Genomic DNA, 24,138 nt, shown 5'->3' on the forward strand with positions numbered 1-24,138 from the left:
TCCTGAGAGATTCCACCAGCAGGCACTTTTCACACTGGATGGTCCCCCCCAGCCTGGCTTTCTGTGAGTGGGAAATGCAGGACACAGTCTCTGCAAATCCACACCAGGATCTGGGTAGAGGCAGCCATCCTGCTTTGAGCAGGGTGTTGGACTAGATGACCTCCTGAGGTCTCTTCCAACTCTAATCTTCTACGATTCTATGATCCGTGGTCAGGTTGTCTGTCTGGATACAGGCGCAGGTGGAGAAGACAGGAGCAGTGCTCGCACTGGCAATGAGACCCTTTCTAACGATAGCGACTATATTATGTCAATATGTCGTGTTCAGCTGATTATCCACCACAAACTACAAATCTGTTTCAGAGTCACTGTTTCCCAGGGTAGAGTTCCCTGTAAATATGGCCGACATTCTTTGTTTGTAAGTGTATACATTTACATTTAGCTCTCTTAAAACACACATTTGCTTGGCACCCAGTTTACCAAACAATCCTGATCACTGTGAATCAGTGACCTGTCCTCTTCATTATTTACTACTTCCCCAATTTTTGTGTCATCTGCAAATTTATCAGTGTTTATTTTGTTTTCTTCCGGGTCATTGGTAAAAATAGTATAGGACCAAGAACCAATCCCTATAGGAATCCACTAGAAAAGCACCCCTCAGTGATTTACAATTACATTTCAAGACCTGTCATTTAGGTAGTGTTTAATCTGTTTTGTGTGTGCCATGTCAATTTTATATCATTCTAATTTTTTAATCAAAATGTTGTGAAGTACTAAATCAAACATCTCACAAAAGTCTTATTATGTGAACACTATTACCTTTATCAACCAAACTTGTAATTGTTTAAAAAATAAAAAATCAATTAGTTTGACAGGATCTGTTTTCCATAAACCCATGTAGATTTGCATTAATTATATTAGCTGCCTTTAGTTCTTTATTAATTGAGTCCCATATAAGCTGCTCCATTATCTTGCCTGGGATTGATGTCAGGCTGACAGTCCTATTATTATCTAGGTCATCCTGTTTTACCCTTTTTAAAAATTGGCATAACATTAGCTTTCTTCCTGTCTTCTGGAACTTCCCCAATGCTCCAAGACTTGGTGCAAATCAACATTAACATTAGAGCAAGCTTTTCAGATAGCTCTTTTAAAATATTGGATGCACGTTATTTGGACCTGCTGATTTTAAGTGTCTAACTTTAGCAACTTTTGTTTAAAATCCTCCAGGTATAACTTAGATAATATTTTTACTTCAATGTCCCAGAGACACAGACAAAATTTTCGTCTCGAGGCCAAAAGACCAAAAACATCAAGACACTTGATCACGGCCTTGGATAGGCCAAGAGACTACTTACACTTGATCTTGAGTATTATAACCATATGATAAGACTATATCCTCTCTCTTTTTTCCCCAAATACCGAACAGAAATATTTGTTGAACACTTCTTCCTTTTTTGCATTATTATTGATTATTCTGCAATTTCCATCTAGTAATGGACCAATAGCATTGTCGGGATTCTTTTTGGTCCTTATACATTTTTAAAAACTCCTTCTTACTATCCTTAACTCAGCTGACCATAGAGTTCTCCTTGTATCCTTGGGCTTCCCTTATCAGTTTTCTACAGTTCTTAATTTCTTCTGTATATTCATTAATATCAACTTCCCCATTCTTCCAATTATTGTTTGTTTTGTTTTGTTTTTTTTACAGCTGCCATCACTTCCCTTTTAAACCAGGTGGGGATTTTTAACAGCATGACCTCCTTCCTCAATCATGGGATTGTGGCTTTTTGGGTGTCTAGTAAGGTGTTCTTAAATTATTATTCACATTTTTATGATGATTTCTTCCTCCCAGCTGATATGGCTCATAATTGTTTTCAGCTTTGTGAAACTGGCCCTTTTAAAGTGTGTGTGTGTGTGTGTGTGTGTGTGTGTGTGTGTGTGTGTAAAAAATTGGTCTGAATTTTATTCTGTTTTCAATTACAAATGTGATCGATCATGGTCACTTGTACCTGATATACCATCAACTTTTAGGTCTGTGATCCGTTCTTTATTTGTTAGGACAAGGTCTAATATAGAATTCCCCCATGTTGGATGCAACACTTTTTGAGTTAGGAAATTGTAATCTATAATTGTTAGAAATCCCAAGGATGTTTTAGTACTGGCATCATAAGACCTCCAGCATATGTCACTCAAATTGAAGTTCCCCATGATCACACAGCTTTTTTTCCTACATGTTATAGAAAGATGTGTAAAGAGACGGTCATCCTTTTCCCTAGTGTGTTTTCTGATCTGTAGCAGACACCAACTAGTCCTCTATTCAGGATCATTTTTGTATGAGTTATCCAAGACCCAGAAACAGGTAATACCATTTTTGACACAGAGTGCCACTCCCCACCCCTTTGCTCACTTGATCCTTCCTAAATAGGTTAGAAAAATTGATTTTAACATTCCAATCATGCAAACCATTCCACCAGGTTTCAGTAATACCAGCTAGATTGAATTTATGCTTATAAATGAGTAATTCCAGTTCCTCCTTTTTATTACCCAGGCTCCTAGCATTGGTGTATTGTCAATTCAGGAATTTCTTCTCTTCATATCCTTTGGTTCCTTGATTAATCTTGTTCTCAACATCTCATTTTCGTGCTGAGTGTTCGTATTGTCCGTGTTCTAACCCTCTCTGTTTGCTGTTAGTTCAACCCTCTCCTGACTATTCTAACCAGCCTGTTCCCAAGGAGATTGATCCCACTTCTGCTGATGTGGAGGCCATTCAAACTATACAGCATTCTTTCCCTCTAGGGAGCTGACCCCTGCCAACCACAGACAAGGCTTCCTCATGCTAAGGACAAGTGGTATTGAGGTGCCTTGCAGCCCTGGGAAGCATCACAGCCCCACAAGTGGTTTCATGGTTCCCAAACCAAATATGGATTGTGAGACACATCCTGTGTGGCTCCAGCTTTTAGACAGGAATGTGTGCACCAGACCACAAGGGCACACTTTCCCTTGCCCTCAAGGCCACGGGGAAAAAGCATAGGTCTGTTCCAGCACCAGAAATCTCTCCTCCTGTAATGCAGAGAGAATGCAGACATGAAGCTGTCAGAAAGGTATTGCTGTGCTAACATCCCCAGAAACTGTGGGTCTGGTTCCCTCTTACAGGTTCTCAGAAACTTGACAGATCATCCCTTAGATCCCTGTTATGGGTTAGGCCCATCAGCATGTCAGTTCCTTACTTGAATCCGGCACTGGACTAATGATGGATGCTCTAGGTGTACCTCAGATAGATAAATTCTATGACTCTGACTACAGAGAATTCTCTTCAGCACAAGCATGCTGATGTGTTAGAGGTTAGGGACCCTCAGTGTCTCAGCAGCAGCCATATAAAAGGTTCCAGATCCAGAGGCTCTGAGGGTTGTTTGTTACTTATATAATAGCAACAAGTAAGTGGTAGAGATTGTTGTTCATGTGCAAAGTGCTGTACAATTGTCAATCCTCCCAATATCCCTGTGACATGGACTAGTGAGAATTATTTGCATTTAGCAGATGGAGACACTGGGGAAGAAGGTGTGGCTTGACTATAAAGCCACAGATGATGTCCATCCTAGACTGGGATGAGAGCTCAGGAATTCCTGATTCATGGGTCCCTGTTCAGTTACACTGTAAATACTTAGCAATGCTTGTCTCAAGCAACCACTCAAGGTATCAACAACAAAAAATGGGAAGAGCTATGTTTGGGGATAGTGCTTTAAGAAGTTCTCTTAGGATAGCAAGCTGCCTAATAAGGATGTTCTCTGTTGCTGATTTCATACTTTAAGCTGAAGTTGAGTACTTAGTGTGGTAGACAAAGCCACTGTCTCAGAGACCTTACAATCTGTAGGCCCAAGTGGGAACAATACTGCTGGCTGGAGTGTACAGTTGTGGAGTTCTTGCATGGATCATGTGAAGGAAAGGGAGGCAGAGTGCCAGTTTTTGTCCTCTAAGCTGAAGAGCCATAGGGGCAAGGATGTCTTTGCTGATGCCCTTGCACATTCCTGTCCATGTACTGGTGCCTTTTGAGCCATTGCTGCTGTAGATCTCTAAGGAGGCTGTTGGGCAGACAGGGAAGGGCCAAAGTCCCGTGTGTGAGCCAACTGAACTTTCACTAATTGTTCTACTCTCCAGCTGCCCTGTGTGCTGTGGCCATTTACTCTCACCCCTTTGGCATTGGCAAGCAAGGCTCTAGATATAGGTTCAATGGAGGGTTTTGTGACTTGTACACCAGACAGGTGCGCGGTTAAAAAGGGAACGGGATTCAACAAAGAGATCTCTGCAACAGGTACTTTCATCACTCTTTTCTTGGCAGACTTCTCCAGAGACCCACAGCTCCAGTGAGACTTTGGGAGGGGACCCGTCCAGCCTAGAAGCCGAGGCAGATCACCTCCGGGTCCAACTGGGTGACAGCCTGAAAGAGCTGCACCAAAAGGAGCTGAGAATTCAGCAGTTAAACAGCAAGGTACAGCAACTCGCCTCTGCCTGATTATGGAACTTGGGACTGAGGACAAGGAAGAGAACAGATATGCTATAGGACTTGGAGGAAGGGTGCAGTCCTCTGCCTGCTTAAGGGACTTGTGCTGGGAATGTAGACTCCTCGGAGGTCCCTAGGGCTTGTGGCAAACAAACGTCTGTCCCAGAGCCTACAGACCCCCACCCAGAGAAGTAATGAGACTCAGGGTGAATATCAGGAAAAGCTGTTGGGCTGCAGAACAACTTCCCTAGAAAAGAACTGGGGGCCCCATCACACCTTGACAGGGCCATGGGTCCAGCCAGAGAATCATCCCCAGGGGAAGAGCTGGGGGCCCTGTTGAGCCCTGGCACAGGGGTGGATCCCAGAGGAAGGGCCAGGAGCCCTGCCACTCCCCATTAGGGAGATGGATCCAGTTCATGAACTGTCTTCTGTGGTGGGGAGTTTCAACACTGGGGACACTTTAAACTGGGGAAAATACTAATAATTATAGCTGCACTGGCTTCTGGGAGATTGAGTTGGCTCCATCCAGTCCATCTCTTACATCTATTACTTCTCCATTAGTCAGGGCTGTATGAAGGCATAAGCACTATGGGCCTGTGTCTAGGGCCCCCACTCCTGGAGTCATGTGATTACATCAGATTCTTCTTCTAGTGATTAGTCACGTCCATTACACATTAGGTGTGCGCGCACCACGTGCATGGACGTCGGAAACTTTTTCCCTTAGCGGCTCCCGTCAGGGCGGCAGGGGAGCCCCGCCAGAGTGGTGCCTCATGCTGGTGCATATATACCCCTGCCGACCTGACCCCCCTTCAGTTCCTTAGCTCTCTAACTCTTGCTTGCGAGTGTCCCTTAGCATAGTTTCATAGACTTAAGGTCAGAAGGGACCATTATGGTCATCTAGTCTGAACTGAACTGATCAGCAGTTAACAGTTATCAGCAGTTAGTAGTTATCTGTAGTTGGCACCTCTTAATAATAGATAGTCAAGCTTTCTTTGTTTAGGTGTTGAAAGTTGTCTCCAGCACCAGCCCTGGGCTGCGGGGCGTGCCACAGACCCAAGGCTTTAAGGCTTGCGCCATGTGCCACAAGCCTATGCCGATTAGTGACCCCCATGACTTGTGTCTTCGTTGCCTGGGGGAATCGAATCAGACAGAAAGCAGCAAGGTCTGTAAGGCTTTTAAGCCAAGGACTAAGAAAGAAAAAGACTTTTTCGCCTCAAGCAGCTACTCATGGAGGCCGTGCTGCAACCTTCGGCCTCGGGCCATCTGGCCTCAGCACCAGTGTCCTCAGTGTGGAGTGCACTGGCGTCAGTTTACGATCCGGCACCTCTGGGGCACCGCAAGCATGCTGCACCGAGGCAACAAGAAAAACCTCGGCACCATTCGACCTCACCAGCACGGTCGAAGGGCCAGCCTACAAGCCGAGGGCGCTCCCCACATAAGAAGCCAGCAGCGCGCAAGCAAACGAGCGCTCAGAAGAGAAGTGCTGCCCCAAGACATGCTCCGGCTCTGGTGGCTCCGGTGCTGAAGAGCCCCTTGAGCCCTGGGCTAAGCGCCTTGAGTGTGGAGGAAGGGCTGGAGGAGCTCCTTGAACAGCCCTCCACACCAGACACGTTTGAGGCGGCAAAGGACCTCATCCAGTTGTTGGCGACAAGCCCCCTCCCTGCCAAAGAGAAGCCTCTGGCACCATCTCCTAGAGTGCCATCAAGAGGCAAGCCGGCAATGGTGTGCTGATCGAGGTCACCACCCCGGCACTGCTCCCAGCATCGGGTCCCGGTCGAGCTCGGTTTCTGTGGATTCCCAGTTGCCCCTGACCCAGCAGGACTCAAAGGCACCAGATCCCAGCCAGCATACGGCACCAGTCCCGCCAGGGAACCACTCCCCGGCACTATCGCCAGGCTGGCTCCGAGGCGACAAAGGATTGAAGTCCCCGGGCCCAAGCAGAAGCCAACAATCCCAGTCCCGGGAGTATCAGTACCATTCTCGGTCCCGGTCGACAAGGAGCTGTTCTCCAGCCCCCCAGTGGCACCGTTCTACGGCACCGCCTTGGCCTTCCAGGTCGGTGTCCTTGGGATGATTGGAAAAAGGCTAATGTAGTGCCCATCTTTAAAAAAGGGAAGAAGGAAGATCCAGGGAACTACAGGCCAGTCAGTCTCACCTCAGTCCCTGCAAAAATCATGGAACAGGTCCTCAAGGAATCAATTCTGAACCACTTAAAGGAGGGGAAAGTGATCAGGAACAGTCAGCATGGATTCACCAAGGGCAAGTCATGCCTGACTAACCTAATTGCCTTCTATGATGAGATAACCGGCTCTGTGGATGAGGGGAAAGCAGTGGATGTGCTATTTCTGGACTTTAGCAAAGCTTTTGATACAGTCTCCCACAGTATTCTTGCCAGCAAGTTAAAGACGTATGGGCTGGATGAATGGACGGTAAGGTGGATAGAAAACTGGCTAGATGGTCGGGCTCAACAGGTAGTGACAAATGGTTCCATGTCTAGTTGGCAGCCGGTATCAAGTGGGGTGCCCCAAGGGTCGGTGCTGGGGCCGGTTTTATTCAATATCTTCATTAACGATCTGGAGGATGGTGTGGACCTCACCCTTAGCAAGTTTGCAGATGACACTAAACTGGGAGGAGTGGTTGATATGCTGGAGGGTAGGGATAGGATACAGAGGGACCTAGACAAATTAGAGGATTGGGCCAAAAGAAATATGATGAGGTTTAACAAGGACAAGTGCAGAGTCCTGCACTTAGGACGGAAGAATCCCATGCACTGCTGCAGACTAGGGACCGAATGGCTGGGCAGCAGTTCTGCAGAAAAGGACCTAGGGGTTACGGTGGACGAAAAGCTGAATATGAGTCAACAGTGTGCCCTTGTTGCCAAGAAGGCTATTGGCATTTTGGGTTGTATAAGTAGGGGCATTTCCAGCAGATCGAGGGAAGTGATCATTCCCCTCTATTTGACATTGGTGAGGCCTCATCTGGAGTACTGTGTCCAGTTTTGGGCCCCACAGTACAAGAAGGATGTGGATAAATTGGAGGGAGTCCAGCGGAGGGCAACAAAAATGATTAGGGGGCTGTAACACATGACTTATGAGGAGAGGCTGAGGGAACTGGGATTGTTTAGCCTGCAGAAGAGAAGAATGAGGGGGGATTTGATAGCTGCTTTCAACTACCTGAAAGGGGGTTCCAAAGAGGATGGATCTAGACTGTTCTCAGTGGTAGAAGATGACAGAACAAGGAGTAATGGTCTCAAGTTGCAGAGGGGGAGGTTTAGGTTGGATATTAGGAAAAACTTTTTCACTAGTAGGGTGGTGAAGAACTGGAATGGGTTACCTAGGGAGGTGGTGGAATCTCCTTCCTTAGAGGTTTTTAAGGTCAGGCTTGACAAAGCCCTGGCTGGGATGATTTAGTTGGGTTTGGTCCTGCTTTGAGCAGGGGGTTGGACTAGATGACCTCCTGAGGTCCCTTCCAACCCTGAGATTCTATGATTCTATGAATCTGAGGTGGACTCAGGCCACTCCAGCTATGCCCGAAGTGCACCCGGCGAGCAGGGAGCCCCCAACCATGGGCCCATCACCAACACCAGGGGCCCTCCTCCAGAGCCTTGAGATCTGGCTATTCAGTGCATCGGTCCCGGTCTCCGCACAGGCACACACACCCCTCCACGCCCAAGGAGGCCACAGTATCCAGGCCACCAGACGCTTCTCCAGAACACAGGAGAGCGGAAACTGCCTCCGGGACAGCACCGGGCTCGGTGCTGTCCCGGAGGCAGACACCTCAGGCAGGACCTGGAGGAGCCCCCAGCATGCGAGGAAGGACAAGTGGGGCTGGAAGACGAGATGCAGAAGGCCCTCACCTCTTTGTCATCCCCAGATGAAGCCGTTGCGGGCACTACGGTGTCGGGGTCTCCTCCAGTTAACCACAGCGCACACCAGGAGCTGCTCCGTAGGGTTGCCCAGAACTTGGGCCTACAGGCGGAGGAAGCAGTAGAGCAGGAGGATCCTATGGTGGACATCTTAAGCCCCGAGGCCCTCTCCAGAATTGCACTCCCGCTCATAAAGACAATCCAGCCCAACTACAAGACAGTCTGGCAAACCCTGGCCTCTAGCGCACCAACAGCAAAAGGCGTAGAGTGGAAGTACTTTGCCCCTTCCAAGGGGTACAATTTCCTCTTTTGTCACCTGGCCCCCTGTTCGCCGGTCGTCTCAGCGGTAAATGAACAGGAACAACATGGTCAGCAAGCCCCAGCTCCTAAGGCCAAGGAGGCTAAATGTTTAGACCTATTCGGCAGGAAGGTCTATTCTTCTGGGGGCCTCTAGTTGAAGATCGCAAACCAGCAGGCGATCCTGAACAGACACAATTTTAATTCCTGGATGGCAGTTTCCAAATTTGAGGACTTCTTGCCCCAGGGCTCACAGACTGAGTTTGCGGCCCTTGTGGATGAAGGAAAGACAGTAGCCAAGACCTCTCTGCAGGCCTCTCTCGACTCATTGGATACAGCAGCCAGAACAATCGCCTCAGGAGTGGTGATGAGGCACTCGGCATGGCTGCAGGCTTCAGGCCTTCTGCCAGAGGTCCAGAATACCCTTCAGGACCTCCACTTCGAAGGACCAAACAGATGCCAGGCTGCATAGCCTCAAAGACTCCTGGGCAACCCTCAGGTGGTTGGGGAATGCACACCCCAGTGACGCAGAGGATGCCTGTCAAGCCCCTGCTGCCTCAGCAAAGACAATATCAGCCCCGCCCTAGGCAGGAGCCATATCGTAGGAGAGGCAGAGAGAACAGGCAGAGGCAGAACAACACGCCTAGCCAAGACCAGGGCCAGGGCAAGCCGCAACCCGGCAACAAGCAAGGGTTTTGAAGGTGCGCTCAAGGACAGCGTATCAAGCCAGTTACCGGATCTTTCCTGAACCACTTGTCCCGCTTCTACCATGCGTGGTCTCGTATAACATTGGACCGTTGGGTCTTGCACACAGTACAAGTGGGATACGTGCTTCAGTCCTCCTCCCTCCCACCCCCCCTTCCCCATCCCTCTTCAGGGACCCCTCTCACGAGCAACTCCTTATGCAGGAGGTACAGACGCTCCTCCAGGTGGGGGCAGTGGAAAAGGTCCCTCGGGATCCAATGGGGGAAAGGGTTTTACTCCCATTATTTTCTTATTCCCAAAGCAAAGGGGGGTCTTCAACCCATTTTAGACCTGCACTGACTCAACAAATTCTTAGTCAAGGTCGGCTTCCGCATGGTCTCCCTAGGCACTATTATTCCGTCCTTGGATCCAGGGGATTGGTACGCTGCCCTCGACATGAAAGATGCATACTTTCACGTTGCTATTCATCCCGCTCACTGGCGGTTCCTGCGGTTCACCATAAACCAGCACCATTACCAGTTTATGGTCCTACCCTTTGGCCTGGCGGCAGCCCCTATATGTTCACAAAATGCATGTCAGTAGTGGCGGCCTTTCTACAAAAAAAGATAATTTGAGTATACCCGTCCTAAACGACTGGCTCCTCGTGGGTCGGTCCGAGAAGGAAGTCCGTTCCCATGTGACGGTGGCACTGGATGTATTCTGCAGGCTAGGTCTTCTAGTCAACGTGCTGAAGTCCTCCTTGATACCTGCGCAAAGGCTGGAGTTCATTGGGTCAGTCCTGGATTCGGTACAGGCACGAGCAAGCCTCCCAGAATCCAGATTTCTGGCCATCCAGTGTGCCATAGACTCAGTGCTGAGGTTCCCCACAACCGTGGCCAGATGCTGCCTGCAGCTCCTAGGACATTTTTCGGCGTGCACCCACGTAGTCAAACATGCTCAACTGTGGCTCAGGACTTTGCAGTTGTGGCTAACCCAGTTGTATCGCCCGGGCAGAGACCCCTTAGACCTTGTAGTGACAATCCTGCCCAGGTGTTGGACTCCCTGCGCTGGTGGCTCAACCAGCAGGTAGTTTGCGAAGGAATCTCCTTCGCTGCACCGCAACCCACACTGACAATGGTAACAGACGCGTCAGACCTTGGCTGGGGAGCACACTTGGGGGACCTTCGGACGCAAGGCTTGTGGTCCAAGGACAAAATGTTGCTTCACATCAATGTAAAGGAGCTCAGCGCGGTTCGCCTAGCCTGCTAAACCTTTCACGCTGCTTTAGAAGGTCACAGCATGACAGTTCTGAAAGACAACACTACCGCCATGTTCTACATAAACAACCAGGGCGGAGCCCGATCCTCTCCCCTCTGTCGAGAGACCCTTCTCCTATGGGACTGTTGTATAGCCCGCTCAGTACTCCTCGTAGCATCATACCTCCTGGGGGAGCAGAACGAGCTGGCGGACCGCCTCAGCAGGTCATACGACATGCATGAATGGTCGATGAGACCAGATGTCTCGCAATCAATCTTCCAGAAGTGGGGATTTCCCCAAATGGACCTCTTTGCCACCAGGGACAACAGTCAATGCCCACAGTTATGCTCTTTCCAAAACCACAGTCCGTGCTCAGTCGCAGATGCCTTCATGATCCCTTGTAGCAGGAGCCTGAAGTATGCCTTTCCACCTCTCCTGCTCATCCACAGAGTTCTCCTCGAAGTTCGCAGAGACAAGGCAGTAATGGTTCTCATCGCCCTAGCTTGGCCCCGCCAACATTGGTTTACGACTTTGCTGGAGCTGTCAGTGGCTGCCCCGATTGCCCTGCCCTTGCACCGAGATCTCATCACACAGGACTGCGGGCACCTGCTCCACCCGAACCTGCGGTCTCTGCATCTCATGGCGTGGAAACTCTGTGGTTGAATGCGATGGAGAGCCATTGCTCTCTTCAGGTGCGACAAATTCTCCTTGGCAGTAGGAAACCTTCCACTAGGGCAGCATACCTCACTAAGTGGAAGAGATTCTCCTGCTGGTGTGAACCAACACATATACAGCCGCTTCAGGCCTCCATTCCAGTTATCCTGGAATACCTGCTGCACCTTAAACATCAAGGTCTCACCTCCTCCTCAATTAGAGTACATCTGGCTGCCATTTCAGCATTTCACCTGGGGAAGTTGGGGCATTCTGTGTTTTCCAACCCCATGGTAGCCCGGTTTCTCAAAGGGCTGGAGAGGGTGTTTCCCTATTCATGCCCTCCAGTCCCTCCCCGGAACCTTAACCTGGTCCTGATCAAGCTCATGTGACCCCCTTTCGAGCCCCTAGCCTCTTGCTCTGTCACTCACCTCTCCTGGAAAGTGGCGTTTTTGGTGGCCATTACATCCGCAAGGAGGGTGTCCGAGTTGAGGGCCCTAACCTTGGAGCCCCCTTATACAGTTTTTTATAAGGACAAAGTATAACTTAGGCCACACCCTAAATTCCTCGCTAAAGTAATCTCGCAATTTCATATGGGACAGGACATTTGTTTGCCAGTGTTCTTTCCCAAACCACACACAGACCCGAGTCACTGTAGCCTGTATACTCTGGATGTCTGTAGGGCCCTAGTGTTCTATCTGGAGTGAACTAGACCCTTCCACAAGTCAACATAGTCATTCATTGCCATTGTGGAGAGAATGAAAGGACTCCCTGTCTCAGCGCAGCAGATATCATCATGGATTGTGGATTGCATCCGCACGTGTTATGAGCTCACCAAGGTGCCGGCCCCGGTGATCACGGCTCACTTGACTTGGGCTCAAGCGTCCTGAGCAGCTTTCCAGGCACAGGTTCCACCCCAGGAGATCTGTAAAACAGCCACCTGGTTGTCGGTGCACACATTCACAACCCACTACGCAGTCCATCAACAGGCCAGAGAGGACGCGGCGATCGGCAGGGCCGTGCTTCAATCAATTGTTCCATGGCTCCTACCCTCCTCCTATGGTAAGCTTGTGAGTCACCTAGTGTGTAATGGACGTGAACACTCATTCAAAGAAAAAACGGTTACCTACCTTTTCGTAACTGTTGTTCTTCGAGATGTGTTGTTCACGTCCATTACACTTCCCACCCTCCTTCCCCTCTGTCGGAGTCTCCGGCAAGAAGGAACCGAAGGGGGGTCGGGTTGGCAGGAGTATATATGCACCAGTATGAGATGCCACTCTGGTGGGGCTCCGCTGCCGCCCTGACGGGAGCCGGTAAGGGAAAAAGTTTCCGACGTCCGTGCACACAGTGCGCTCACACCTAATGTGTAATGGTTGTGAAAAATACATCTTGAAGAACAAGTTACGAAAAGGTAGGTAACTGGTTTTTAGGAGTTCTCATTTTTTTTAAAAAGTAAGTTCCTTGCCCTTATGGTTGTGAAGAAAAACTTGAAAATGTGGCCTGAGTGTAACCAATACACTGACTGTCTGAGTTTGCACACAGCCTGAGATAATAGCTCCAAAAGGGCGGAATTCTCCCATACATCTCAATGGAGTGTTAACTCTGACCCATTGCTTTAGGGGCCCAGACAACCCATCCCAGACAAGGGTTCTATATGGCAGATGGGGAAGAGTATAGCAGACCCAGCCCTCACCCAAGCAGAGACAGTCTGGCAGTGGGATAGTTATTGAAGGACAGTGGGGGTGGGCACTTGCTGCTATTCCTGCCTCACTGGGAGGGAGAAGGGGGCCCTTGCTGCTCCCAGAGGGTGAAGTATCCCTGCTGCCATTCCTGGATGGGAAAAATGTCCTGATTCTGCTGCCCCTGAGCTCTCTGGGATCGGATGAGGGCCCCCTGCCACTCCAGATCGGGTACAGGGCTATATTGTGGGACTGGACCCCAGAGGTCCCTATGTCATGGTGTGCCTAGGGCTCCAGATTGCTTTAATTCAGTCCTGATGATAGTCTGTAGCCCTGGCACCAAGCGTCCTTTTCACATTCACATTGTGACACAGTTCCTGCCAACTGGTAAGAAACAGATCCCGGACAGCTTCTCCTCTGCTTGCAGTGCGTAAGTTTTGAGTCATCTCTCTTTGCGTAAAGAAACAAGCAATGATGTACAAAAGAAAATTATCAGAATTGCAGAGTCAAGCACTCAAAAGTTAGAAAATGGTAGAATTATGGTGGCGTGTGCATCCTTAATTGTGGTCCCTTGTTCCTGTTCATTTTGGTACAGTCCCCTGTGTTAGTCACTACATACCTTTCAGCAAATTATCCAACAGACAATAGCCTCATTTACTACACAACAAAGCCTTATTCGCCATCCACCCTGAGCACTGAATGATCCAGGAATCCTGAACACACTCAGATCTCAGACACACACACAATTCTGCTCACCGAATTTTTCCAGAAACTTTACTTGGCAAATTCAGTATTAAGCCTAGAGCTGGGCATTTCATATTCTACCTAATACCACCTAAACCCCTCAGCATTCAGTAAGATCTGTGCCAGTGTAGTCCCAATAAAGCAGCAGTCATCGCCATTCTCTAAGGGCTAAGCCTGCTCTCTGGGGGTGCATCTTTATAAAACAGCCAGCCTGATTACGTGAAGTCTAGTTTCAGTGAAATAAATTGCATGGCTTTTATCTTGACCGTGGCCCCCTTATCACTTGCCTCATTGCTGAGTTTTTGTTTTTTTAAATCTCCGTAGTCCTCTCTCTCTGTCACAACCCAGTCTGACCCATCCTCTCTCCAGCAGAAAGACCTTCCCCACACCAGTTCCCTTCTGCTGCTGGTCCTTACTCTCAAATGCCTCGTTGAGAGCCAAGAGCAGGGAGGTAGACTATATAAGGAAAACAGGCCACAAGTCGGTCAATTTCTATCAACTTAAGTCAGTTTCTATCAACTTAGGTCATTGATCTTTAGTGCCCTCTGCCTGCCTTCTGCAGCGCTATTGGTTGTAAGAAGCCATCTCATTCCTATATAAACTAATATGGAAGTCACTGAGCCTAAGAAGTTAGCAGGATTCAAAGAGGGATTTGGACATTTATGTTGATAAGAATATCTAACATTATAAGAGTTATTGCTAACACAAATTTTAGAAGGGATATTAAGCCTCCTGCTTCAGTGCTAAAGCCAACCTCTAACTATTGAAGATCAGGAGACCTAATCTGCTATTGTGAGGTTCTTGCACCTTCCTCTGAAGTATCAGGTATTGGCCACTATCAGGGATGGATCCTGGACTACATGAATTTTGGGTCTGATTGAGTCTGGCAATCCCTACCTTCCTAATAAAGCTCTTTTGCTGTGGATGCCAAGGGGAGCAGCTTCTCTCAGAAGTTTCTGTTTTAGCATCTTTGCTTGGTCTTCTTCCCAGCTCTCTCAGATCTTTGAGGAGAAAAATGCCCTCTCTATCCAGCTGCGGGGCAGCAGCCAGAATCTCCGTGAGAGCCACCAGCACTGCCGTGAGGTCCTGAACCGCTGCATGACTCTGGAGAGGCAGCTGCAGGAGCTGCAATCCCCAAACAAGGACATGGTAAGGGGCGGAGTAATAGAGGGAAGATGGTATATTCCTCTTGATAGCCTAGGTGAATTGAAGGGCGATTCTCACTGCAGACTTTGTTTGCTGTGTGACATGGCAGCTGGTCTGGACTCTGTTCTGTTTGAGACTTAATCCTGCTCTCCCATTGCTTCACTGATTGCCCTGGCCATCACTTGATGCATTGCCACACATATACTCTGTTTCAGAGGTCACTCGTGACAGATGCTGCTCCAGGAGCCCCCCAGGAAAAGAACGAACTTCAAAGAGAGTGTTACACTCCAGAACTGCAGGAATTACAGCTGAGGTGAGGACAGAGGGAAGGGTGTAAATCCTGACACAGGACCTTGGCTGATGCCCAGTGGAGCAGGGAAAAGTCTGAGTCCTGCTGTGGCACCCTAGAATCTCCTGGAATCTCTGAGGTGCACTCAGTTGTTATGACTCACTATTCCTTTAGATGAAACCACAGACACTGAATGCAAAATGTAGCAATTGCTGCTGGCCAGTGTGGGTCAGCTTAGCTCCCCATTCACTACATTGGTTCATCAGTAAATACTGAGTACATTTATGGTCCTGGTCTCAATCTTCAAGGCTCTCAATGAGCTGGACCAGGGCTGCCTCTGGGACTGAGACCTACTATGACAACGGTGCTCCTTGGGAATAATGGAACTAACAGTGGGAGTGGGTGATGGAGCCCAGGGCTGTGGAACTCCTTTTCTGCATTGACCACAAAACCTTCATGGCTCAGTGCAAGACCCACCTCCTTATCTCAGCATTCCCCCAGTAAGTAAATAAAACCCACCTGTTTGTGGAGACAAGGGAGAGAATCTCCATGTACTAGAGCAGTGAATACAATATAAGCAGAGGTCCCCAGAGAGACATTTTGGGCATTTCAGTGTCCTATTTTCTACCAGGTTATCGGCGGCCAAACAGTTGCACAGCAGCACAAAGCAGGACCTGAGGCATTTGGAAGAGCAGCTGCAGGAGGAACGAGATCAGCGTCTTGCTGCAGAGGAGGCTTTCTCAGCAGCACAGGATCACATCAGGAGGTGGAGTGTTTCTAATCAAGCAAGCTGTGTTACCTTAGTGCATCACCAAGTTTGATGCTGTCTGTCCATCTCTGCTTTTTATAGAATGTCCATCACTTCAAAATCCAGGCTCTACCTTGGAAAGGCTGAAAGTTGCTTATCATTTTTCCTTAAAATCCCAGTTTTAAAGGAAGTCTCATGGTCATTCCCAGTCATCTCTGAAATCTAGGATAGTTCTTCCACTTGTGGGTAGGGAATCTCCATTAGTCTGCCCTGGCCACCAGAGCTTTTTGAGCCTTATCTCTATTATGGCAGTGCCCAGATTCCCCACTCAGGATCAGGCCCATTGTGCTGGGTGCTTCACAGACACTTCGCCAGACATGGCTCCTGCCCCAATGAACTCACAAGTTAATTTGAAATAAGACTCAAACAATGGGAAGTTGGGGTAGGGCTGGAACCAAGGTCATGCCCTTACACAGGGAGCTGGTAAGGAATTTGGATTCCCGGGGGTACTAAATTTTTACAAACAAGTTCTCCTCAAGTGATGGCATAATCATGCCTTCACTGACTGACCAATTCCTTGTAGGCATCATGGCTTATTGTTTGTGGTTTCCTATTATCCCATTGTGTGCCCAGAGCCCTGGTCAGGGCATTGAAATCTATTAATCATAGAATACTAGACTAGTCATCTAGTCCAGGCCCCTGCACTCAAGGCAGGACTAAGTATTCTCTAGATCATCCCTGACAGGTGTTCATCTTACCTGCTTTTAAAAATCTCCAATGACAGAGATTTCATAACCTCTCTAGGCAATTTATTCTAGTGTTTAACCACCCTGACTGAAAGTTTTCCCTAATGTCCAACCTAAACCTCCCTTGCTGCAATTTAAGCCCATTGCTTCTTGTCCTATCCTCAGAGATTGAGAACACTTTTTCTCCCTCCTCCTTGTAACAACTTTTTATGTACTTGAAAACTGTTATCATGGCCCCCCTCAGTCTTCTCTTCTCCAGACTAAACAAACACAGTTTTTTCAATCTTTCCTCATAGGTCGTGTTTTCTAGACCTTTAATAGTTTTTGTTGCTCTTCCTTTGACTTTCTCCATTGTGTTCACATCTTTCCTGAAATTTGGCACCCAGAACTGGACACAATACTCCAGTTGAGGCCTAATCATATAGGCCTTAAACACCAGTCTCTTGAACCACACCCAGAAGTGACTAGGAAGCCAGTGCATGAGCTGAAGTAATGCACTGTTTATGGCTAGCACAGCCCAGCAGGTCAGCAGCCATGTTCTGCACTGGTTCTGGCTTCTAGGTGACCCATGTGAGCAGCTTGCTGCATTGTGTGTTCTAGCAATTAATGAGTGTTGCTCTCTCTTCTACAGGTTGGAGTCAAGTGAATGGGCATCTGCTCTGGGTTCCAGCATTGATGTGTCTCCATCTCATGAACATTCCTTGCTGATTGACCCCAGGGACAGTTCCTTTAGCAAGGTAAGAATACTACTGCAGTGGCTGTGTCCAGAGAGCTAGCTTCATAATGTAGGACATGTGAACAACTGCTGCTGCAGAGGAATGTAGCCAGAACATGGGGAACGGAGCCATGTTGATTCTAAGCACTGGATATAGTCTATAGCCTCTAGAACCTACCACTCCAACTGCATGGCTCAAGATGTCTCCACATCCTGCATCATTCAAGATCTGCAGCTACACACATGGCTCTTGCAACTGTGACCTTGAGAACTGGTTGGGCTCCTGGAGGCCAAGGTTGCATCAGGGGCTTCTCCCTCCTTTCAGGACCTTGTAATATTTGCCCAAGAAAGTAGCAGCTGATTGTGCAGAGAGGGCTTATGGACTCAGTAAAATGGTCCCTGTCTCATGTACAAAGTGCAGTAGTTAGACTCCTCCCCATCACCCACCAATGGGATGGACCTTACTCTGTGCCAAGAAGGTCAAAAATCTCAGAGTATCAGAGTCAAGAGTCACTCAGTAAGACTGAGCCGGTGGTTCAGCATGAGCAAGCACAATGTCAGAATCATAGGACTGGAAGTGACCTTGAGAAGTCATCTAGTCCTGTCCCCTGCACTCCTGACAGGACTAAGTTCTATATGTTGTCTGATCATGGCTGCAGTGGTAGCAGCACATTGCCAGGACAGAAATCATATGGGCCTTATACACTGAACCACACTCAGAAGTGGCTAGGAAGCCAGTTCGTCAGCTGGAATAATGCACTGCTTATGGCTAGCACCACCCAGCAGGCCAACAGCTATGTTCTGCACTGGCTCAGGCTTCTAGTTGACCCATGTGAACAGCTTCCTGCAGTGTGTGTTCTAGAGATCACTAAAACAGGTCACCGGGGCTTGCATCTGAGATGGTCCCAGTCACCCTGCCCAGCATGGAGGGCCACAATGCCATACAAGAACACACAAGCATCCCCAAATGGAAATCTCTAGAGGCCATCCTGCCATTTTACCAGTCCCCTGTATTCTCTGGATGGAGTCTCAGCTAGCTCATTCCCATCCAAGCCACCTATATTTGCCTCCCAGGGTCTGGCTAAGATGCCACTGGAGATGCAGAGCTGTATGCCAGCTGCATGTTGGCCTTGCAGAAGCCCAAGCTGTCTCAATGTGTGTTGAATCTCCATTGAGAGAGTTCTTGGGCAGAGGAGCCCAGTGGTTCCCTCTGGAGAATCCAGGAGGAAAGGTCAAACCACTGGAGCAACTGCAGCCCAGCCAGAGTCAGCAGCTGAGTCATCAGAGCTGCTGACAGTGCTGTGGTGATTGGATGCTGCCTTGTGCTCGTGGCTGGGAGAGTATCAGCCAGACTCTATTCCAGGGGTGGCCAACCTGAGCCTGAGACGGAGCCTGAATTTACCAGTGTTCATTGCCAAAGATCCACAGTAATACATCAGCAGCTGCCCCAGCACCTCCTGCCTGCCAGCAGCCCTGCCGGTCAGCACCTCCCCATGCTCCCTACCCACTGCAATCAAATGTTTCGCAGTGTACAGGAGGCTCTGGGATGGAGAGGGGAGGAGCAAGGGGGGAGGGACAACTTAGTGGTTTGAGCATTGGCCTGCTAAACCCAGGGTTGTGAGTTCAATCCTTGAGGGGGCCACTTAGGGATCTGGGGCAAAATCAGTACTTGGTCCTGCTAGTGAAGGCAGGGGCCTGGACTCAATGACCTTTCAGAGTCCCTTCCAGTTCTGAGATAGACCTATCTCCATATATTATAAGGGTGCAGCAGGCTCAGGGGTGGGGGGCTTGGGGTAAGGAGTGGAGTGGGGCCAGGGCCTGGGGTTGAGCAGTGGAAAGCACCTGTAGCTCCAGCCCCAGAGTCAGCACCTATGCAAGGAGCCACATATTAACTTCTGAAGAGCTGCATGCGGCTCCGGAGCCACAGGTTGGCCACCCCTGCCTATTCCATGCTGATTCTCAAGCCTCACCAATGTGAATCCGGGAACCTGAGGTGCCCAGTGAGGCCAATGCTGTAAGAGCACTGGTGACTGAGTGCCAATGCTCGTAACAACCCATTCAGCAGAAGCTGGCATCTGCCCTCCAGCTATGGATGGGTTAATGATCTTCAGCCAGTTCCCTGCTGCCTGGCCAAAGGGGTAGGATGGGTTTCCCAGCACCTCAAGTCTTCAGCAGTGCTATCATCATCATTTATTATCGTCTGTTGATGCTATTGATCAAGACACATCTGTGATATATGTTGACTTTAGCAGTGCTTTTGATACGGTCTCCCACAGTATTCTTTCCAGCAAGTTAAAAAAGTATGGATTGGATGAATGGACTATAAAGTTGATAGAAAGCTGGCTAGATTGTCGGGCACTTGGCAGCCGTATCAAGTGGAGAGCCCCAGGGGTATGTCCTGGGGCCGGTTTTGTTCAACATCTTCATTAATAATCTGGATGATGGGATGGATTGCACCCTCAGCAAGTTTACAAATGACACTAATCTGAGGGGAGAGGTAGATACACTGGAGGGGAAGGATAGGGTCCAGAGTGACCTAGACAAATTGGAGACTTGGACCAAAAGAAATCTGATGAGGTTCAACAAGGACAAGTGCAGAGTCCTGCACTTAGGACGGAAGAATTTCATGCACTGCTACAGGCTGGGGACCCACTTGTTAAGCGGCAGTTCTGCAGAAAAGGACCTGGGGATTACAGTGGACTAGAAGCTGGATATGAGTCACAGTGCTCCCTTGTTGCCAAGAAGGCTAACGGCATATTGAGCTGCATTAGTAGGAGCATTGCCAGCAGAGGAAGTGATTATTCCCCTTTATTTGGCACTGGTGAAGCCACATCTGGAGTATTGCATCCAGATTTGGGCCCCTCACTAAAGAAAGGATGTGGAAAAATTGGAGTCTAGCGGAGGGCAACAAAAATTATCAAGGGGCTGGGACACATGACTTACGAGGAGAGGTGGAGGGAACTGGTCTTATTTAGTCTGCAGAAGAGCAGAGTGAGGGGGGATTTCATAGCAGCCCTCAACTACCTGAAGGGGGGTTCCAAAGAGGATGGATCTAGACTGTTCTCAGTGGTGGCAGATGACAGAACAAGGAGCAGTGGTCTCAAGTTCCAGTGGGGAAGGTCTAGGTTGGATATTAGGAAAAACTATTTCACTAGGAGGGTGGTGAAGCACTGGAATGGGTTACCTAGGGAGGTGGTGGAATCTCCATCCTTAGGCCTGGTCTACACTAAGGGGGGGGGTGTCGAACTAAGGTACGCAAGTTCAGCTACGCAAATAGCATAGCTGAACTCGAACTACCTTAGTTCGAAGTACTCACCCGTCCAGACGCCGCGGGATCGAAGTCCGCGGCTCCCCCGTCGACTCCGCCACCGCCGTTCACGGTGGTGGAGTTCCGGAGTCAACGGGAGCGCGTTCGGAGTTCGACATATCGTGTCTAGATGAGACGCGATATGTCGAACTCTGAGAAGTCGAACACTACCCGCCGACCCGGGCGGGTAGTGTAGACGTATCCTTAGAGGTTTTTAAGGCCCGGCTTGACAAAGCCCTGCCTGGAATGATTTAGTTGGTGTTGGTCCTGCTTTGAGCAAGGGATTGGACTAGATACCTCCTGAGGTCTCTTCCAACCCTAATCTTCTATGAGTCTGTTTCCTTACACTGCACCTGAAGGGGTTGAAACTTAGACCTGATCTACAGTACAGAGTTAGGTCAACGTAAAGCAGCTTACATTGACCTAACTCAGTAAGCATCTACACTAAACTGTAGCTCCCACCGATGTAACTCGCCCACTACACCAGCTTAACTCTACTTTGGTGAGACAAGTAGCACTTAAGTCGATGTAGTTAAGTGTACGCCGTGTCAGTGTAGACACTGCGTTGCTTACATCAACTGTTACTGCCTTTCAGAAACTGTCCCACAGTGCACCACACTGGCAGTTAAATTGGTGCAAGCAGTCCTGGTGAGGACGCGCACTGCTGACACAAAGAATGTAATGTGGACGTATGAAACCAATTCAATTGCTGCGGTGGCTGTACATCAGGGGAGGACAAAATATGTGGCCCGAGGGCCACATCAGGGTATGGAAATTGTATGGCGGGCCATGAATGCTCACAAAATTGGGGGTTGGGGTGCGGGAGGGGGTGAGGGCTCTGGCTCAGGGTGCGGGCTCTGGGGTGGGGCTGGAGATGAGGGGTTGGGGGTGCAGGAAGGTGCTCAAGGCTGGGATTGAGGGGTTCAGAGGGTGGGAGGAGGATCATGGCAGGGGGTTTGGGTGTGGGAGGGGGTCAGGGGTGCATGCTCCAGGCGGTGCTTACCTCAAGCAGCTTCCAGAAGCAGTGGCATATCCCACTTCCAGCTTCTACACGGAGGCATGACTAGGCAGCCTTGCGTGCTGCCCTGTCCACAGGCGCTGCCCCTGCAGCTCCCATTGGCCCTGGTTCCCAGCCAATGGGAGCTGTGGGGGCCACGCTTCGGGCGGGGGCAGCGTGCAGAGCCCCCTGGCTGCCCCTACACATAGGAGCTGGAGGAGAGACATGCCGCTGCTTCCAGGAGCCATGCGGAGCGGGGCAAGCCCCCGACCCTGCTCCCCGGTGGGAGCTCAAGGGATAGATTAAAACGTCTGGAGGGCCAGATGCAGCCCTCGGGCTGTAGTTTGCCCACCCCTGCTGTACATTGATATAACTTAGGTCAACTTTATTTTGTAGTGTAGACTTGCCTATAGGCACAGAAGTTAGGGAATGTGTTGTACACTCTGCCACTCAGCCCTTCTTTGAGCAGGCTGTGGATTTGCGGGGAGGTGTTTGCTAAGCCCCATGCTAGCCTGAAGAGGGAGGGCTGGTGAGCAGAACAGGAATATGTGGGACACTATTTCACTCTTGCTTTGCAGTTTTGCCTTTAAGGTCTCCCTTGCAGTGTGATTCCTACCCTGGTGGGATGGTGGAGCTTATGAGATGGGAGAGGAGGTGGGATAGGAGCCCTGCAGAGTTCTGTCTTGGTGGTGCGGGGGAGGCCCTATAGTTAAATGGTGAATTGACTCTACAGCTCCATAGCCAATCAGGCCCTGAAGCTGGAATCACATGGGTGGAAACCCGTGAACGCTGGTTAGACAAGTGCCTGCTCCTGGAGGAGCTCTATGTCTGTGCTTTGTTGGACTGGTCTCCCATGTACTGTAGGGCTTTGGGTGCAGGTGGCTGGCTCAGTACTTACTAGCACTAACTGGTTTCTCCTTTACTCTTCCCCTCAGACTCGGAGCAACTCTGGTTTGTGGCGGCAGCTGCGCTCTCTCTTCTGTTCCCGGACCCGCCTACCACTGCTGGTGACTGTGTATTTGTTCATGCTGCACATCCTACTCTTCCTGTGCTTTACAGGCCACCTGTGAGCAGGGCCAACAGTCTCTCCCTGAGCATCAGACCTTTACCCCATTCCTGCGCCAGACAGGTTTTTGGGCCAGCTGTCACCAGTGCCCCGCACCAGCTACCCACTCACATAGCTAGCTCTGGGGGGCAACTGAGCCCATCAGTCTCCAGTGCTCGCCCCTGAGCTGCTTTCTCTGGCCCAGCTGGGTGGCTGCTGCGGCTGAAGGTCAGGGTCTGTCTGTTTCCAGAAGACAACCTTTCACACACCCCTGCAAAGTGTTATCCAGTCATCTTTTCTGAGCCAGGCTCGGAATGAGTGAAGGCAGTGATATAATCTGCAGCTTCCACCTGCCGAGGGCTCCACTCCAGCTATTAATCATCTGTGATGGGGGTTGCAGAGAAAATGCTGTCATGTGGCTGCAGCTCCCCAGTGCCTTCAGCAGGTTAGCTGGCACCATTGCATCTCGTCATCCTTACACTCAAGCCGGTGTCAATGACTGTACCAGCCTAGAAAGGGGCATTGGCCACCTGCCCCTCATTAGTCCACTTATCACTGGCTTTGCAGGAGGTGGCTCACCCTACCCATCTGCAGTGTTCCTTCCCTTTCACAGAGAGCACCATCATATTGCAGAGATTGCACCAGTCCATGAGCAAGGGAAGGAAGCACGCTCCTCCCTCATCCCTCAGCTCTTAAACCCACCCACTTGGGCCCTTCTAGTGATGATTTAAACAAGAAAGGGAAGTTGTGGAGTTTTTACGGGATACTATATACAACCAATCAGGGTCTGTTTTATAACTTTTTCAATGGGGCTACTTTTTGGGTTTCAGCTCAGTAGAGTTCCCTGCAGGAGAAGGGCAGTCACTGCAGCATGCAAACATGCTGAGCCTTCCATCTAAGGGCTTCTGTAAGTATTTACTGTTATGCCCCTGCAGGAGAAGGGCAGTCACTGCAGCATGCAAACATGCTGAGCCTTCCATCTAAGGGCTTTTGTAAGTATTTGCTGTTATGCCCCTGCAGGAGAAGGGCAGTAATTTAATTATTGAAAGGGAATAGGGGACTTGAACTTTTATCTCTAATTTAATCATTGCACTAATTATAAAGCTTGTGCAGCTCTTGCTGAGGACAGGAGGGGAGAAGAGAAGACCTGCTCCTGCACCCTGTTTCCTTTTCAAAAGACTAAACCTGGACAGTTTGTGCTACAGGGTATAGCTCCAAGGGGTCTGGGCTCTCTGTGGACTACAAGAACCTCACAGACAAACCTCTCCCTGTTGTGAGGGGAAGATTCCTAAGGCCTCTGCCCCAACCCCACTTCATGAGACTTCTTTCTGGAGAAGCCTGTGACTGGTGTTGCTGGGGTGGCTGCATGGACCCTATGGCATACACTCTAAGTGCAGTTGGACCTGTTCCCATTGATTGTGTAGATGGCAGAGTTCAGAGCTCTCTACAGAGCCCCTGAACATGCTCCATACA

The 24,138-nt window shown here is 49.5% G+C and overlaps 1 protein-coding gene across 2 annotated transcripts in view; it reads left to right on the forward strand.

Moving 5' to 3' along the window:
- GOLGB1 (golgin B1) overlaps nucleotides 1-23,594 on the forward strand; it is a 121,505-nt gene extending 97,911 nt beyond the window's left edge. For both annotated transcript variants that reach the window (XM_045026818.1, XM_045026828.1), the window contains exons 18-23: nucleotides 4,334-4,483; nucleotides 14,663-14,821; nucleotides 15,034-15,131; nucleotides 15,739-15,873; nucleotides 17,233-17,338; nucleotides 22,556-23,594. In XM_045026818.1, the coding sequence (XP_044882753.1) occupies nucleotides 4,334-4,483; nucleotides 14,663-14,821; nucleotides 15,034-15,131; nucleotides 15,739-15,873; nucleotides 17,233-17,338; nucleotides 22,556-22,690 (783 nt within the window). In that variant the 3' untranslated portion in view covers nucleotides 22,691-23,594. The remainder of the gene's footprint in view (nucleotides 1-4,333; nucleotides 4,484-14,662; nucleotides 14,822-15,033; nucleotides 15,132-15,738; nucleotides 15,874-17,232; nucleotides 17,339-22,555) is intronic.
- Nucleotides 23,595-24,138: the final 544 nt, after the last annotated feature.

This window comes from Mauremys mutica, chromosome 1 (assembly GCF_020497125.1).
Source record: "Mauremys mutica isolate MM-2020 ecotype Southern chromosome 1, ASM2049712v1, whole genome shotgun sequence".
NCBI lineage: Eukaryota > Metazoa > Chordata > Testudines > Geoemydidae > Mauremys > Mauremys mutica.